This window comes from Vulpes lagopus, chromosome 10, assembly GCF_018345385.1.
Source record: "Vulpes lagopus strain Blue_001 chromosome 10, ASM1834538v1, whole genome shotgun sequence".
In the NCBI taxonomy this organism is placed as follows: Eukaryota; Metazoa; Chordata; class Mammalia; order Carnivora; family Canidae; genus Vulpes; species Vulpes lagopus.
The window spans coordinates 104,264,455-104,282,283 of record NC_054833.1 but is presented as its reverse complement, the minus strand read 5'-3'; the positions used below and the strand labels follow the sequence as shown (position 1 = coordinate 104,282,283).

General features: G+C 48.5%; 1 protein-coding gene across 3 annotated transcripts; it reads right to left on the bottom strand.

Annotated features, from left to right (window-relative positions):
• Positions 1-354: 354 nt before the first annotated feature.
• MARVELD3 (MARVEL domain containing 3) lies at positions 355-15,071 on the bottom strand. Of its 3 annotated transcripts, XR_005990164.1 has the most exons (4): positions 14,609-15,070; positions 11,598-11,725; positions 6,125-7,452; positions 1,789-1,926 (listed from the first exon to the last, which is right to left on the bottom strand). XR_005990164.1 is itself a non-coding variant. In XM_041770230.1 (3 exons), the coding sequence occupies exons 1-3, from the start codon at positions 14,983-14,985 to the stop codon at positions 1,289-1,291; spliced, it is 1,143 nt and encodes a 380-aa protein (XP_041626164.1). In that variant the 5' UTR covers positions 14,986-15,071; the 3' UTR covers positions 355-1,288. The 3 variants fall into 3 exon arrangements, 2 of the variants coding, with proteins under 2 accessions (XP_041626164.1, XP_041626165.1); XM_041770230.1 differs by lacking the exon at positions 6,125-7,452 and having other exon boundaries at positions 355-1,926; positions 14,609-15,071; XM_041770231.1 differs by lacking the exon at positions 1,789-1,926 and having other exon boundaries at positions 5,919-7,452.
• Between the last annotated feature and the right edge of the window lie 2,758 nt (positions 15,072-17,829).

Sequence of the window (17,829 nt, the reverse complement as noted above, 5' to 3'; positions counted from 1 at the left end):
GGGATGACAGTGACTTAATTTTCTTTTAACAGCCATTTTGGTATATGTTGAAAGAGCTTATGTTTGCTAGTTTCTTACTATATTTAGAAAATCTGAAATTGTCAAAATTGCATTGTGGAAATACTGTTTTTGGAGATGTACTAAATATTTGAGTTTATTTATAGTTTAGCCTCATTTATAATATGAAAGTAAAACAGTGATATTACTGTTTTAATAAAAAAGGATGAGGTATCGAAAAGCAAGAGGGCAATTAGGGGAAAACTTCATGATAATCTGAATTTTGAGGTGCGTCCGACGTGAACTGAAGATCTGAGACCAGTTGTAAAAGTCTACGAACAGCTATAAAACTTGAGATTAAAATCATTGAAAGAACTTTATTACTCAGCATTAATGATCTGTTATATTACAAAAACAATCCAGGGTCATGAGAGATCACACCCTGCCTACTCTAGAGGGCAGGCAAAAATGAGGAAGCCTCTGATACGTCCTCCTAGTCTAGTAAAATTAACTGTTCTTATTTTGAAATCAACTGAATAATGCATTTAAGAAGTTCATGAATTTTCTCGCTCTCTGAAAGCCTCATTTAAGGAAATTAAAACATATTTTTGGAGTGTGAAATCCAAATGAATGACTTGCAACAAAAAAAGGAACCTGGAATGCTGGCAAAACCGCATTTTCTCTCTGCCCTGATGCAGGAGCCCGGGAGGGAGAACATGCATGGGACAAGCATCGCCTCCAAGCATCGCCCCCGTCTCTAAGGGAGGAAGGCTCCCTGGCAGCCAGGCAGTCAGGCCAGTTTCCTTCTAGGAGTGTCAGAATGTAATTACTCAGAAGTCAGTCATACAACCGATTTAAAATCATTCCCCTGGGACCAAACACCAGGGAGCAATGGCATGTTTCTTTGGGTGACTCTGATAGGACAGGCCCGCTATTTCTGCGGTGGGGCCTGCCTACCCCTGACGTGCAGCCTCCCTTTCCGAATGCCCGACTCCTTAGTTCTGTGTCATTATCATCTTACCATCCCATAGGGGAGCCACACCACGGGGCGGCCCCGGGCTTCTGATGTTGCTCTTTGCTGCAGAGGTGGAGGTATTTTTTCCAAGGTCTCAGCCAACAAAGACTTTTTGATAGAAGACTGATGTGATCATCTAGCTTCGTGCTGGGACCCAAGGGAACGTACGGAAACTCAAGGATGCGGAAGCCACGGTTGTCTAATGTGTCATTGTAAGGGTCACATCTTTTGGAGAGAAACAAGGGAGGTGGGTTGCCAGTTGGGCTCCAGAAGGTCTCAGAGAGTTCCTGACCACAGGTACTCCGGGCCCTCATGGTACTCTCGGGGCTGCGCCTGGCCCTCCTTGCGGCGCTGCTGCTCCCGGTGGCTCCGCAGCGCCAGCACCACGCTGGCCCCATACATGATCACCAGGAGACAGGCAAAGGTGGCTGCTGCTCCGTCTGTGCCTGCCAGCTCGCAGTTCATCCAGGTGAGACCCTTGCGGGCATAGAGCCTCGCTCGTGCTCTGCAAGTGTCGGTGGAATTGATCTGCAAGGCTACGTGGAGGTAAATGCCAATGCCTGCGCCGTAGCTCAGAGCCGCCAGGAGGCTGAAGGCGGCCTCCAGGAGGAGCCACTTCCCCCACAGTTTGGTTAGGCTTTTGGCTCCTTGGAGTAAAACACCCATAGTGAGGACACCCAGCCCCAGAGACACAGCCACGCCACCATAAATCAGAGGTGCCCGGAGGACCGTATACTGCTGGTCCAGCTGCCGAACCTGCTCCAGCTCCGTGCCCTCAAATGGGGAGTAGTAGTTGTTTCCAAAGCCGCCACCACTGGTGAAGCTGGCGCTGAATCCAGCAAGGACAAAGTAGGAGGCCACGACACACATGAGAACCATCCCATTCAGTATCACCTCCACTATCTGTACCACACCTAGGAGGAGAGAGATGCGGGATTTAACACTGACATCACTCACCCAGGAAAACTAGGTCAGACCACAGAAGTACCACCGGTGCCCTGATTTTAAGGACATGGTCTGATTCAACATTAACATCCTTGGTTTCTGTTTTTTAAACAAATTAATTAATTTATAAGTAGGCTCCAAGCCCAATGTAGGGCTTGAACTCAAGAACCTGAAATCAAGAGTTGTATACCCTTCCAACCAAGCCAGCCAGGCACTCCAGGGTTTTTTGTTTGTGTGTGTGTGTGTGTGTGTGTGTGTGTGTGTGTGTGTGTGTGTTTTAAGATTTTATTTATTCATGAGAGGTACAGGGAGAGAAGCAGAAATGTAGGCAAAGGGAGAAACAGGCTCCCCAGGGGAGGCCGATATGGGACTCGATCCCAGGACCCAGGATCACAACCTGAGCCAAAGGCAGATGCTCAACCACTGCCATCCAGGTGCCCCAGGAACCCCAGTTTTTTATTTTTATTTTTTTTATTTTTTATTTTATTTTATTTTTTTATTTTTAATATTCATGTTTGAAAAACAAAATGACACTGTGAAAAAACTTTGTCAGTTTCTTCAAAACCTGAACATAAGCTTACCCTGTGACCCTGCAACTGGACTCCTGGGGTATTTATCCTAAAGAAACAAACAAAAAAAAGTCTACACAAAACCATGTACATGAAAGCCCACAGTGGCTTTATTTGTAATAGCCTAGTATCAGAAACCCAAATGTCCTTCAGTAGGCGAGTGGTTAAACAGGTATAGTCGTACCATGGAAAACTCTACTCTGCAGTAAAAGGGAAGGAGCTATGGATACACACAACTTGGATGGATCTCAAGGGAATTGTGATGAGCAGAAAAAAAGCCGGTCTCAAAGGTTATACGCTGTATGATTCCATTTATGTAACAGTCTCAAAATGACAAAATTCCAGAGATAGAGCACAGATCCATGGTTGTCGGTGAATGGGACTAAGCAGGGAGGGGTTGCAGGTGACTATAAGGGGGAAGCCCTAGCCATGCCTGACAATGGGACAGCTGATCATGGTGACGACATGAATGCATGTAAAACTGGTGAAACCTAAAGCTCTATGGATGGTCAATGCCCTGCTGGTGGTACCGCACCATAGTTATGCAAGCTGTGAGCTCTGTGGAAAAACTGGGTGGAGGATACTCAAGATCTCTGTGCTAGTTTTGTAACATTTTGTGAATCTAAAATTATTTCAGAGTTTCAAGTTTTTAAAAACTAAAAAAAATGACATAAAAAAGGAATGAACTGAGAAAAATCATTCCTGTCCCTGTCCATCCTGTTCTCTGCCCCCACCCGCTTTCATTACTTCCTAAAGTAACTTTCCAGTGTTCCTTTATGCAAATAAAAGCACACTCAAATCTGCATTTCATCTCCCCTTCCCTGCGTTTTTCACCAGGAAGCATAGCACAGGCACTGCTCCGAGTCTTGTTCATTTACTGTTCCTGGAGATGTTTTCAGATCAGGTCCTACAGTGTCCACAGACTTCGTTACGTGGGCTCCAATGCCACTATGTGGATGGACCAGTCTATGCAACTGATGGGCATGTGGGCTGTTCACCTGGGGGTTTCTGATGAGTTTAAGGAACCAAGAGGTGAATGGAGATTGAATATCATCTTCTGTCCAAGGTCAGCTTTCATTCATCACTGACAGAGGCCCTGGCCTTGGCTTAGGTATACTTCTGTTAGAATGTCTCCTGTCTCCTGTCATTCTCCAGGATTCAGAGATGAGAAAAGAAAAGCATATGACCCTAGAGGGGGAACACCAGGTTCACGTCCCCAACGGTTCACTGCCAGTGATCTTCCCTCCGTCATGGACTCGAGGGTCTACACACTTCACCTGGCGAATGAAGGTAGTGGCTGCCTGTCTTATCCCGAGGGGCTGGGGTGCCCCAATGAAAGCAAGTACATGCAAATACTTGGAAAATCATAAAACGTTAATACAAGTGGATGGTGATGCTACTCTGTAACCTTTGTACAATGGAAGGGGCTTAGGGGGAGATTTAAGAAATGGGACAAATGAGGAGTGTGGTTTCTCAGAAATCAGGAAGCCTAACACCCTAGGGAGTACCTCAACATTTAAAAACTGGGCAGCTAAATCCAGCTCTCTAACGTACTTAGGGGCACCAGCTCCTGGGGTTGCTGATTCTAACTCCTGCTGGGCCCACACAAATTCCTAGGAGGTCCACGGGACACAGCAGCCAAAGGCCCTGACAGTTGAGGAGCTACATTCCTCTAAGCTAAATCAGAAAATAACATCAGAAGTGCCCACTCTCTACCCAGGCAGTGTGACAGGCCACTTGTTCCCCATAGCAGAGCCAACGACTTGGCCCAAACATCACTCGAATTCAGGGGGAGTAGTTAACCCCTACATCCAATATCTTTCTCTACTTTGGGTTTTTTGGTTTGGTTGTGTGTGTGTGTGTGTGTGTGTGTGTGTGTGTAAGATTTTATTTATTTATTCATGAGAGACACGGAGAGCGAGGCAGAGACACAGGCAGAGAAGCAGGAGAAGCAGGAGAAGCAGGCTCCATGCAGGGAGCCTGATGTGGGACTTGATCCCAGGACCCTGGGATCACCACCTGAGCCAAAAGCAGATGCTCAACCCCTGAGCCACCCCAGGCGTCCCTGCCTAGGTTTTCCTTCTGCAAACATGTTAACGTCTCACCCTCAAAGGGAGATGGGAATACTGTCCTACTACAAGATGGGGAAAGCTGAACGTTTGTCTTCTTTCTGGGACAGATTTTGCCAAAACAGTAGAGTCATGATCCATGCATGTATCCACTAGGCTGAAATGAAATAAATCTAGATGTTGTCAACTACCCCACTAGCTACAACAGTTGAGAGGATTAATGTTCTGTCGCCGGGTCCAGTGCTCTTGGGTCTGTGGAAGGAATACGGCCACTAAAGATCAGCACAGTACCTGGCTTCGCTACTAACCTCAAACAGGCTCACGTATTTCCGCCCTTGCTGTTAATGCGGAAAGATTCACAGCTCTCAGAAGAGAACAAGGGTGACTGCTAGCGCTGGCAGTTTATCTCGATGGCAGGATGGGACAAGTGTCCAGAAAGGGAGCAGAGGGCTCTATAGAGGGAAGTGGAGGCCAGAACAGATATGAGCAGACATGAGATTTTTGTTATAAATGGGATCTTTCTGGGTGAGGCTGGTTCTGTGGCTGATCATGTAATACTCTGCTTATACATCTACTTCTGCCTTTGTAAATATGAAAAAAGAGGGGAATAAATCAATGTTCTTATTTATCTAAAATAACACTGAAGTGCACCTGGGTGGCTCAATGGTTGAGCGTCTGCCTTTGGCTCAGGATGTGATCCGGGGGTCCTGGGATGGAGTCCCACAACCTGGGCTTCCCAGAGGGAGCCTGCTTCTCTCTCTGGCTATGTCTCTGCCTCTCTCTCTGTGTCTCTCATGAATAAAGAAATAAAATATTAAAATAAATAGATAGATAGGGATTCCAGGGTGGCTCAGCAGTTGAGCACCTGCCTTTAGCCCAGGGCATAATCCTGGAGTCCCGGGTTTGAGTCCCATGTCAGGATCTCCACAGGGAGCCTGCTTCTCTCTCTGCCTATGTCTCTGCCTCTCTCTGTGTGTCTCTCATGAATAAAGAAATAAAATATTAAAATAAATAGATAGATAGGGATTCCAGGGTGGCTCAGCAGTTGAGCACCTGCCTTTAGCCCAGGGCATAATCCTGGAGTCCCGGGTTTGAGTCCCATGTCAGGATCTCCACAGGGAGCCTGCTTCTCTCTCTGCCTATGTCTCTGCCTCTCTCTGTGTGTCTCTCATGAATAAATAAATAAAATCTTTTTAAAAATAAAAAAATAAAAAATAAAATAAAACTGAAACATGCAGTCAAGCTATGCTAAAATGAAAAATAAAATCTCCTTCTCTTTGGAAACAAATATTCTTCACACTTTCTTAAGGATTCTTTAAAAAATTGCCTAATCATATACAAGCATTTATTTCATTCTCTAGACCGAAATGGAATTCACGTTTTAAATGTGACAAGTTGCCTGTATTTAAGGGTAGAGTGTTAGTAAAGAGAAGTAAAGAGAAGATTCATGTAAAGCAAAGAACATATTCACTTGTACCAAGAATATATTGTAATGTTCCAGAAGTCATAATTTAACATGCAATACGGACCCGTGAAGTTGTCTGGCCAAAAGTAGCATTCTTCTGTTGGAACAGATTTTTCATTCTTTTATAATGGATGGATCCTGAATTCCAGATGTCGGGTTTAATTCTTCATACAATGGTACATTTACAAGAGGTACAAAACACTTACTGAGTTTTCAAAGCCACTGTGAGGGGCTTGTTAGAATAGCTTTTTGCAATCCAGTGAATTAATCTGATTTCTCTTTGCTTGGCCCACGCCTACCTCCAACTTACAGGCAGAGTCTCCCAGCCTCCCTACACCCTGCATCCAGAGCAGTAAGGAGGTGAAGGATCGGAGGCCTCAGTGTGGAAAAACTCTGGAGCTCGTCTGCTTCAGACAGCTGTGTTTAGAAAAGTTCAAGTTGGAATGTTGTCTCCTGGGTATATGGCTTTTCATGGACTTTGAAGATAAAGTTCTTCAGATCCACTTGGTTCTCTCCCTCGAGTTCATCACAGGGGCCTTTTGCTGCAGCCCACGCCTTGACCTCTGGTTTTGCTTTGTTTCAATCATTTTGCTTCATCGCTCACCAACAGAGGGCTCTAGAACCAGGGCCTGCTCCATCAGAGAATCCTGCCCCGTGTAACCCAGAGCTTCACCCAGGATGCCCGATTGGCGCGTCACTGCACGTGCTGGCAAGTCCCGCCACAAAGCACTCCCTGAGAGTAACTTCCACCACTCCCACGGGGCAGGACGGTCTAAAAAGCCTAAAACTCCAACATCTCTGCAGGCTTCTCCTTCAGCTTCATGACTTTTCGGTAACCCCTGATGGCCAGCACGGCCCCCACGGCAAAGACCCCAGTGCTCAGGGCAGCAAAGATTCCAGCTCCTATGTCCCCCCCGTGGAGACTGCAGCTGAAGCCGCTGTAGCCTTTGCTTTGGTACAGCGCCTCCCTCTCTTTACACACGGGGGAGGCGTAGGCGGCCGACAGGCGCTGGAAGTAGAAGTACAGAGCGGGGACGTGGGCCGCGGCAATGAGCACGTCCAGCAGGCCTTCGGCCACCAGCCACAGGGGGCAGTGCCACGGCACCCGCAGCACGCCCAGGAGCACGAGGAGGCAGCAGAAGGCCATGAGGGCCCCGCTGCAGGCCATGGCCGTGGTGACGGTGGGCAGCTTCAGCTGGTAGAACTGGACGTCCAGCTGCTGCGCTCTCTCCCCAGCCGCGCCGTCGAAGCCACTGTAAGCCCCTCCGAACTGGTAGTAGTAAATGCCCCCCAGGCTGGGGAGGCCCGTGTAGCCCCCTGTGGAGCCGTAAGACACAGAGCTGCAGGCCAGGATCAACAAGTTCAGGAGCGCCTCCAGCATCTGGCAGCAGGCTGCAAAAGAAGGGCGCGTTACCACTTTCAGGGGTCCCCTGGGTCCCCGGAGACGCGGCCGGGGTGCTCAGCTTCCCTGCGGGAGCTCGCAGGCCCTCTATTCCGCCCCGGGAGGCCTGAGATGCAGCGGGGAACCCTCCCCGAAGTCTCTGGGAAGGATGTCTGTGCGGGGACAATGGGCTAAGAAGAGTGACCCTCAAAAGAGCACCTGCCCTGCTGCGGGCCAGGGAGGCAGTGGGAGGGATCGGGCCAGTTACCACCCAGAAAGAAAGGCACCCTACATGGAAGGCAGGCACATCCTCGCCCCAGGCCTTCCCTGCCAAAAAGACTTAAGAAAGGGTGACCTCCTCTTTTGTGGCTTTCTTCCGTTTGAGAGAGGAAACTTCTCCAAGTTTGAAGGAAATGACACAGAGCTTAAAGTATACAGTGAAGTTGGAAAAAAGCATGGAAGGGACAACAAATTGTTAACCATGGTTGACATACATCAGAAACAGGAAAGATTAAGTTAATTGAACACACAGGGCTTCCTGAATTAAATGAAATTGGTTTCATTGTTCTTAGATTTCAACTAAGTAGGTCTGCTTAAAATTTAACTTGTTTTCTTTTAGTTTCCCCAAAGAGCAAATCTGGGCTGTGAGGCTTTCACAGGGCTAGATTCTCTTGGGGACCCTCGGCTTCTTTGTCTTGGATGAGGACAGTGCTGCAGCTTTTGCACCAAAGCTGGCTGCTTTCCTTAAAAGCAACTTCGAGATATAACTGCTATGGAACAAAAGGACCGTTACGTGTGCAGCTTGTTGAGTTTTGACAAATATACCAGCCACACAATGAGTCAAGATACAGAACATGCTCTTCTGCCCAGAAAGTTCCCAAGAGACTTTTTGTGGTCAATCCCTTACCCTCCTGCTGGGACAATCACTGATCTGCTTTCTGCCATTAGGAATTAGGTTAGCCTTTCTAGAATTTCATGTAAATGGAATCATACAGTTACATACTCTTTTGTGTGTGGCTTTTCTCAGGACTCTATAAAGCTGGGTGCTTCTGAGCTGGAAATTGTATATGCTCCGAACAGTTCTAGGAGGTCAGCTGACTCGGAGTAGACTGTTAGCAGCTTCCTGATGTTTAGAGAACCAGATTTTGTGCCTCTGTCCAGTTGGTCTACATATGAAGCTGTGCTACATCTACACATTCTCCAATCAGAATGATATGCTCTCAAGTATTGTCTATACACTCTTCGATTTTTCCTCAAAATGCAGAGAACATTATTGTTTTCTGTAATTATAAAAGTGGTATATATACTGATTGTAAAAAAAATACAGACAAAAGTATATAATGTAACAATTACCTAAAATCCAACCAATTAAAAATATAACTGCTGTGACCATTATTTTTTCTTCTGGACTTCTGTCATATATGCATAATTTTTGCTGTTATTTGCTTGTAGGTGAAGAATATGGTCCTACCCTATCTACTATTATATAATCTATTTTTTCACTAAGGAATATAGTATGGGGGCACCTAGGTGGCTCAGTCAGTTAAGTGACGTGCCTTTGGCTCAGGTTATGATCCCTGGGATCGCCCCACGTTGGGTTCCCTGCTCAGCGGGGGAGCCTACTTTTCTTTCTTCCTTGGCCTGCTGCTCCCGCTGCTTTTACTCTCTGTCAAATAAATTAATAAAATCTTAAAAAAAAAAAAAAAAAAAGAAAAGAAACCAAAAAACTAAGTGATTAAAAAAAAGAATATAGTATGAACATTTCTATCTCAGCAAATATAAATATACTTCATATCTTTAAAGGAAGTATAGTAACACCACAATGAATTTAAATAATTCCAAGATAAAGGATACTTAGAGTTTTCCCAATGTCTTGTTGTATGGGGACAAATATATATATATTTTTAATACAGTGTGGGGAAGGCAGAGCTGCTACAACCCCTTGTTCCTGTTTTAACTTTAATAAAACTAGGAAAGAATAAGCAGGGCTGGGGGAGATGTGCAATTCAGGCCACAATCTGAACGCAAACATCATGGTTTGAACACTACCAGTCGAAAGGGAAAAGGAAAGAACAAAGGTGAAAAAGAAACTGTTCCAACCAAATCAGGGAGCCAAGGAGGGGAGCAGGAAATGCACCTTCTTCCCAAGGAACCTGCAACTCCTCACCCATCCCTCCAAATAATAAATGAGCACAACTTGTACACGCACAGGATCCCTTGCGGATCTGATATGCACACGTGGACAGTTGTACATACTTTTAATCTGATCATTAGCCTCAACCCCTAAAGATTTTAGTATCTGAGGAGACTTGCTCATAAGTACCAGTGTCCTATTTCACTGAACTTCCAAAAGTATGGCTCACTGCCCAAACTTCAGGGTCTCCCTAGGAAGTCAGGGAGGGCCATAGGCTGCCTCCTGCTTCCACCAGTTTGTTGGAAGAGGACATGATTTCACCGATAAGGAAAAAAGAGTCACAAAAGATCTGCTCTAAGAGGGCTGAAAATCTTTGGGTGACCTTTACCCAGGCATGCATTTCCTGCTAGAGACAAGTTCCTGGTGTTCAGTGACTGTTTCTCTGAACACAACACCAAGTATTGTGTCCTGATGTGAGTCTCTGAACATCCAGAGTCCTCTGTAAGCCTTCAATGGTTAGCTTCTGACTGCTAAACCAGCCTTTCATTATCTTGACTCAGAAACAACCTGTAGGCCCAAAGCCAAATAGCCAGAAGCAGTCAAAGCTAAATCAAAGTGTGTTTTAGTCAGGAGTCTCAAGTGCCTCCCTCGCTTCTTGGTAAAATAAACACAGAGGAAAACATATTTCTACTGAGAAATCTGTTAACCAGCCTCTGGCTTATTCCTATTATTTTTATCATCAAGAAAAAAAAAAAAAAAGGTCAAGCAAGTAAACCGTTTCAGGCTTTAGAGTTAGGCTCTAAGTTTCAATTCCAGCTCTTCTAAATAGCTGTGTGGCTTTGGTTATCTTACAACCTCTCTGAGCTTCAGGAATTATTGAGCAAATTAGAAGCAATTAAGTTGTACCAATAAGTATAAATTAGAGTGCAGATTCTGGTATCTGGATTGCCTAGAGCTCTTTAACGGAAGGTCCACAAAATCCCTTAATTATGTACACCATTGGAATCATCCTACAACAGATTTACAGGTACAAGTTCCTTGATTTCTCTCCCTTAGGCTGAGAGGTTTTCCCCCTTAGTCATATGCAGTCTAGAAAAATTTCTCACCAAATCATGTGAGCAACAAGGGCTCACCCTGGCAAACCAGATTTTCTTCTTTGCTGGCAAGGCCAGGACTTGTGCTTGGATGGGAACTCAGGGTACCATGTTTGGAATTAACACATGATATTATTTATGTGTTTTTGCAAACTGTGCACATTCTAAAAACTGGTTTTTTGTTTTTGTTTGTTCTCAATGAAACAGGGTAGAAATTACCCATATACTTGGCATATAATAATGTTAAAGTACCGTTTTACGTGCGTATGTGTATGAACTTGGTCTTAACGTAAAATATATTTCTTACTATGGATCTCAGTCAACAAATTTTAAGACATCTGTGGCATGAACTGCTACCAGGCTGCCCCTCCAGGTGGCTTTCCATCTCTAACTCAATCCTCCTACAGCTGGCAGCTCAAAGCTGGTTCTACCTGCAGTTCCACCTGAATCTGAAGCCTTCGCATGGCTCCTTGCCTCACCAGACCCCCAGCCCTCAGCCCCCAGGGCACATTTGAAAAGAAGCACTGGAAATCTAGCTGTACCTTTCAGATATTCCTATCTTTTTTTTTTTTTTTTAAATGAGAACCTCCTGTTGTTTTAGAAATAAAAATGAGGGGGATCCCTGGGTGGCTGAACAGTTTAGTGACTGCCTTCGGCTCGGGGCATGATCCTGGGGTCCCGGGATCGAGTCCCGCATCGGGCTCTCTGAATGGAGCCTGCTTCTCCCTCTGCCTGTGTCTCTGTCTCTCTCTCTCTCTCTCTCTCTCTGTCTCTCATGAAAAAAAAAAAAAAACTTAAAAAAAAAAAAGAAATAAAAATGTTAGAACCCAAAAGTGAAGTCTGCTTGAACTTTTGCTTCACCAGCTCAGACTCTTTCCAGAACCATCAGCAAACAGTAAAACGTCAAAATGCCTCCCAAATGGCTCACCTCTCCCAGTGCACAGGTATCTGCATTTATGGCATTCCAGGAGTCCTTCAGCCTCTGACTGGTAATATTCCACTTCCTCTAGTCCAGACCTGGGGTTCGAGGGCAGGTATCTCCCTGAAGTGGGTTCACTATAACCAAAAACACACACGGCCATTACGGGTTTCAAATTCAATAGCTTGTTCAGTATTGGAACACTGAACATTTCATGCTGCGCCCAGACATTAAAGATATGTGCAGGGATCCCTGGGTGGCTCAGCGGTTTGGCGCCTGCCTTGGGCCCAGGGCACAATCCTGGGGTCCCTGGATCGAGTCCCGCTCCGGGCTCCCGGCATGGAGCCTGCTTCTCCCTCTGCCTGTGTTTCTGCCTCTCTCTCTCTCTATCATGAATAAATAAATAAAATCTTAAAAAAAAAAAAAGAAAGAAAGAAACGTGCAGAACAGAAACAAAATTTGCCGCTGCATTTTGTATTCCAGAGAATTCTCTGGTTTAGTGGCCCCAGAGGGCATCTAAACACGGGGCCCAACACTGCTAAGACACTGTGCTTATAATTCTGAGCACTGATTGGATGCTGGGTTGTCCGCCTGCAGGAGCTATCTAACCAGGTAACCAGGGACCCACCTTTGTGAGCCTAACTTTTCGGTTCGGCATGGACCAGGCCTTCTTTAAAGCTAGTTTATGAAAAAAAAAATAATAAAAATAAATAAATAAATAAATAAATAAATAAATAAATAAATAAATAAATAAAATAAAATAAAATAAAATAAAATAAAATAAAATAAAGCTAGGCTTTATTTAGGCTCTGATGCCCAGGCTGACATTGTCTTCCTTCTCGTTACTTTGGAAAGGGCTGAATCCACAATAACTCTCCAGGCATATGGGCAACACAGACACCTTTGGATGTCTTCCTCTCTCTCCCTCTTCCTCTGCTGGTGCTAGCACTTTCCTTCCTTCCCCCTCTTTGTCCAGCATACCCTGAGCTTTGTCTGGGATGCAGTGGTGGGGGCTGTATTCTATCTGCTGGGCTCCAAGGATCCTTCCAGTATTCTCATTATGGATCTCTTGGATTTGAAATCCTTAAACTCTCGTGGCCTTGGATAAAGTCCAAACTTTTAGCACAACAAGGAGGCCCTGGCTCATCTCTCTTCACTCACAACTTGACATTCACAGATCCAGTCACAGAGAAGTGCTCCCCCCACCCCCAAAAGATGACCTACACTCCCATGCTCTAGGTCACTGAAGCTCTTTCTCTGCTTGGAACTCCTTTCATTTCCTCTCCTGATCTTCCCATTCTTACTCCTTTTCCAGAACTCAGCTTTGAAGTCATATCCTCCAGGAAATCTTCCAGATCTCAGGCAGGGGATCTGTTCTCTCCAAATCTGTTTCCCCTGCAGTGGCACGTTTACCTGTCAGCCTCCTACCAGAGTGTGGACTCTGTCAGTAGATCTCACCCATTAAGTAATGGAGCCCTAGCCCCTTCATCCTGCTCATTAAATAAAAGCTTATTGTGTGGAAGAAAGGTGGAGATAAATTGTCCTTTGGTTTCAAACCACCAACTGGCTATGAGCCAAAAAAGCAAAAGCATTCCCTTCACTCACCTTGGGGCTGGGGGGATTAGGACCCTGGTTTATAAGGAAATTCAAAAGGTAGCTCTGGAGCTACTAATGCAATGTGGCTTCGGTGAGGGATGAACAACAGGTAGTGCCTGTGACTATATCCGGGCACAACCTCTGTCAAGTCTGGCTAGTTGGTTTTAGATAATGTAACATAAACTCAGGATAACAGCTTTCCCGCTGTGTGGACACAACATGGAAAGAGACTGAGCTTAAGCCTCCAAATCCCTACAGCAGATAGGAGCCTGACTCTTCCTTAACGAAGAGGGCAGGTGTCAAAAGCCAGAAGGCAGTCATCACTCCAGTACCTGTCTCCTTACTGGCCTGGCACATAACCTGGGCCTTCGGTAACATCTGCGGAGTTGGATGCAATGCTTGATGGAAAAAAGACGGACTTTCCAAGGGAGCGTGGAGCCGAGGCCTGCCTCCTCTCTTCCCGTCCATCCCTACGCTCACCCCGCTCACTGAGTCTTCCAGAACAGCTGATGCATTCACCTCGCAAGGCCCTAAGGGAGTTCTGTGCTCTACAAGATAGAGATGGCAGTTTGTCCATTCAGAGGAGTGGGATCTGAAACAATCTTGGGGTTTGAACGAGGCTGCCCAGAGAGACTTCTCCGACAAAGGTGGGGAATCTCTGTCCTTCAGTGGAGAGTTTTAGGGAGATTTAGTTCTTTGGTTAATGTCGTTTCTCCCAGCTGCCCCTAGAAGAGGGTACACCTGGTTATTATCAACCCCTCATTGGGCTGACTTTATCAGGCCCTGGCAGGACTTCGGGAGGCTGGTTTCGGAGCACAGGGCAAGGGTCTGAGGCCCCCGGGCAGTCCCAGGGCCGCGTCGGGGTGGGGTGTGGGGAGGTCGGGGAGGAGCCTCAGGTTAACCCCACCTGCCTAACCTCCTTCCACCCCTCCCTTTCCCGTGCTGAGGTTCTCTTCCTCCTTACCGGTGCCCCGCACGGCCACTGCTAAAAGCCGTGGTTTCTACTTTGTTAATCGGGCTCGGGTCGAGAAGCGGGGGCGTCGTAAGGCCTTGCGTCCCTCCAGGCCGCCTCTAAGTGCCAGAGGAGCAGCGGCGCTGACCTCGTAGGCCGCGGGCCGGGGCGCCCCTCACCCCCCCTCTCCCCCCCTCACCCCCCCCTCACCTCAGCCCCCCCTCACCCCCCTCCACTCCACCCCCTCCCCCCCCCCCCCCTCACCCCCCCTCCTCCCCCCTCACCCCCCTCACCCTCACCCCCCCTCACCTCACCCCCCCTCTCCCCTCTCCCCCTCCACCCCCCCTCTCCCCCCCTCACCTCACTCACTCACCCCCTCCCCTCCACCTCACCTCAACCCCCTCACCTCACCCCCCTCCCCCCTCACCTCACCTCACCCCCCCTCACCTCACCCCCCCTCACCCCCCCTCACCATGCCGGGCCGCGGGGCCCCAGGCGCTCCTTCCTCTGGGGCGGCGGCGCCGGGGTCTCCCAGGGCGCGGGCCAGGGCGGCGGGGCAGCGGCGCAGGCGGGGCTCCGGGGGGCGTCCCGCGCCCGGCTCCTGCGGGCCTTCTCCCCGGCTCCGCGGCCGCCGTCCTGGCGAGCGTCCCGGTCCCGGCCCCTGCCCCTGCCCCTGCCCCTGCCCCGGTGCCCGTCCCCGCGCTCGGCCCCGTTCCTCTCCCGGCGCCGGTCGCCGGGTCTGTCCCGCTGGCGCTCGGGGTGACGGCCTCGGTCCGGGCGGGGCTGCCGCTCCGGGTCCCGCTCTTCCGGCCGGGCCCGGGGCTCGCGAGCCCCCGGCGTATCCCCCATGGCGCGCTTCCGCGTCCGCGCCCCGGAGCGCCCGAGGGCAACAACCCACCGCGAGTTTCCCGGGCAGGTGGCCAGGGCCGGGGCGGGGCGGGGCGGGCCCGAGCGGGGCGGGCCGGGCCGGGGCGCTCACCTGCGCGCACGCGTGCGAGCGGCGCGAAGGGCTCGGAGGCGCTCACCTGGGCGCGCGCGCCGGCAGGGGGCGCGCGGGGGCCGAGCGCGCGGCGGGGCCCGGGGACCGGTTCGCTTCTCCGCCCGCCGCGCCTCGTCTTCCCTGGCGCATCCTCTCGGTGACCCCGAAAGGTGGGCGGCATAGGGACGGCCCTGGACGGGCGTGTGCGTCCCCGGGGCGTGCCCATGCGCTGCCTCGCTCAGTTCTCTGCCCCCGGCCCCAGCCGTCTCTTTCCTCTCGCTCTCCCCCTCCCCGGTACCCCCCCCCCCCCCATCCTTCTAACTGCGTCGTCCAGGGGCCAGTTCATCTGCTACAACAGTGTTAGACTTTTAAAACGCCTACGCAGGACACGCGGCTTGCCCTTCTTGCCAGGTGAGGACACTTGGAAGCGCACAGAACTACCGCCTGTAGTTGATCCTTCAGACCAGAACGCGCGAGCGCCCCCCAGCAGGCCCCGGGGACGCAGTGGCGGCCTCCAGCGGCTGCGAGGAGCTTCCCTCTTAGCGTGTGTGGGAAAAGCGAGAAGGCACGAAGGGAAGAGACTGTCCAGAAGTTAACGAGGAAGGCGGGTTTCTTTCTGCAGATCTGAGAAGGGATCTTTGAGTTGAGTCCCGGAGGGCAGCCGTGGGGATGGCTGAGAGAATGTTCCAGAAAGAGAAGCTGAGAACGCAGAGAGCTGAAACAAGGTTCCAGGGGAGCCAGGGGGAATAGGATGAGGCTGAGAGGTGAGAGCAGGCAGGTAGTATAGGGTCTCCACAGTGAAGAGGCCACATTTCCATTCAGTAAGTAAGGGGGAAACACAAGGATTTCAGCAAGAGAGTGACTTGCTCTGATTCACTTTTTAGAAAATTATTATTGTTTTTTTAGAGAAGGGGAGAAGGAGAGAGACTATCCTTTTTTTTCTTTTTAAGATTTTATTTATTTATTCACAAGACACACAGAGAAAGTCAGAGACACAGGCGGAGGGAGAAGCAGGCATCTTTAGTGAAAAATAGCTATGAATTTTTTTTCTAACCTTGCATTGTAACTTTCTTCTCTTTTGAAAGATCATTCTGTACGAAGCTGTAGTTCATTGTATTCATGTTTACAGTGTTTATTGCCTTAATTTATGTTTGTTTCAAACGTCTAAGCTTATTGCTTGGATTTCTAGTTAGATCTGTTGAATTTGGTGATGTCAAATGTTTATGGGGTTTTTCACCTAAAATTAGGTTATTTATGCTATAGGCGATTTTATTTTATTTTTTTTTAATAAACCTGTAATACAGAACAGCAGACAACATAAATGCCTAGGTAAATGCCAAACCTAAGACATTTGTTGCCCAGGGATAAAATCACTGGTTAGAATTATTTAAATACTTTAGATTGTTTTGTTAAATAATGTACATGGTTTTAAATTTTGTTATGTATATAGCTACATGATGAAATTAGTTAAATATTTAAAAAGTTACTTATGTTGTGATCTTTACATGTGTTCTTTGTTCTTGAGTGAAAAAAATAAAGAAATAAATAACATTTAGGGGAAAAAAAAAAAAAAAAAAAAAAAAGGAGGAGCAGGGAGCCCGATGCAGGACTCGATCCCGGGTCTCCAGGATCACACCCAGGGCTGAAGGCGGCGCCAAACCGCGGAGCCGCCCGGGCTGCCCGAGAGTGACGATCCTAAGCGGGCTTCGCACCCAGCATGGAGCTCGAAGGTGCTCTATCTCATGACCACGAGATCGAGAGTCACTTACTGCACTGAGCCACACAGGTGCCCCTGATTTATGGTTTTATTTCTGTTTTTTTATTTTTTAAAGATTTTATTTACTCATGAGACACACAGAGACACAGGCAGAGGGAGAAGCAGGCTCCCCGGGGGCAGCCCCATGCAGGACTCAATCCCAGGACCCCAGGATGACACCTGTGCCAAAGGCAGACACAACCACTGAGCCACCCAGGCGTCCCTGATTTACGGTTTTTAAAGACCAGTCTGGCTTTTGTGTAGAGGCTGAATGATAAGGAGCCAAGCTTAGAAGCAAGAGATAAAATTAAGAAGTTACCAGAGCAACTGAGTGAGGGGAGATAGTGACTCAGATGCTGGTGAGAAGTGAGTGGATCCGAGTTGTGGTTTGGAGGAAGAACTTAAAGTATGTGGAGGAGTGAGAGCGGTGGCAGCAACTGCTTACCAAAACTGGGAAGCCCGAGGGAAGAAGGTAGGGGGAAAAGTGGGGAGTTTCATTTTGGACGTGCTAAATTCGATGTGGCTAGGATTCATGCCGGTGTAGACGTCCGGTGGCAAAGGGATGGATGAAGGAGTCTGGAGCGGGCCGGGGCGGGCGAGGTACTCCGCCCGTGTAAAGGTGCTGGCCTATTGAGGGAGGAACTAGAATGCCTAGGAAGGCCTCGGGCAGAGCCCCAGGGAAATGGGGCCCTTGGAGCTAAACTGGAAAAGGATTAAGAAGTGCTGAGTGAGGGAGGAGGAACCCCAGGAGGGGGTGGTCCCAGGCCTACCTGCCTGACATTATCTTAGAGAAGCACTGGGGGCCAGATCCTAGGGCCTCCCACCAGGGTTTATTCCAGCAGCAGCCTGTTCTGAGCCTGGGACAGGTGTGACTGTGTAGGAGACCTGGCGAACAAGCAGAGGCAGAATGGTTAGTGAGGTGGCAAAGTGCTGGGGCCCTGGAACCCTCTTTTCAAAT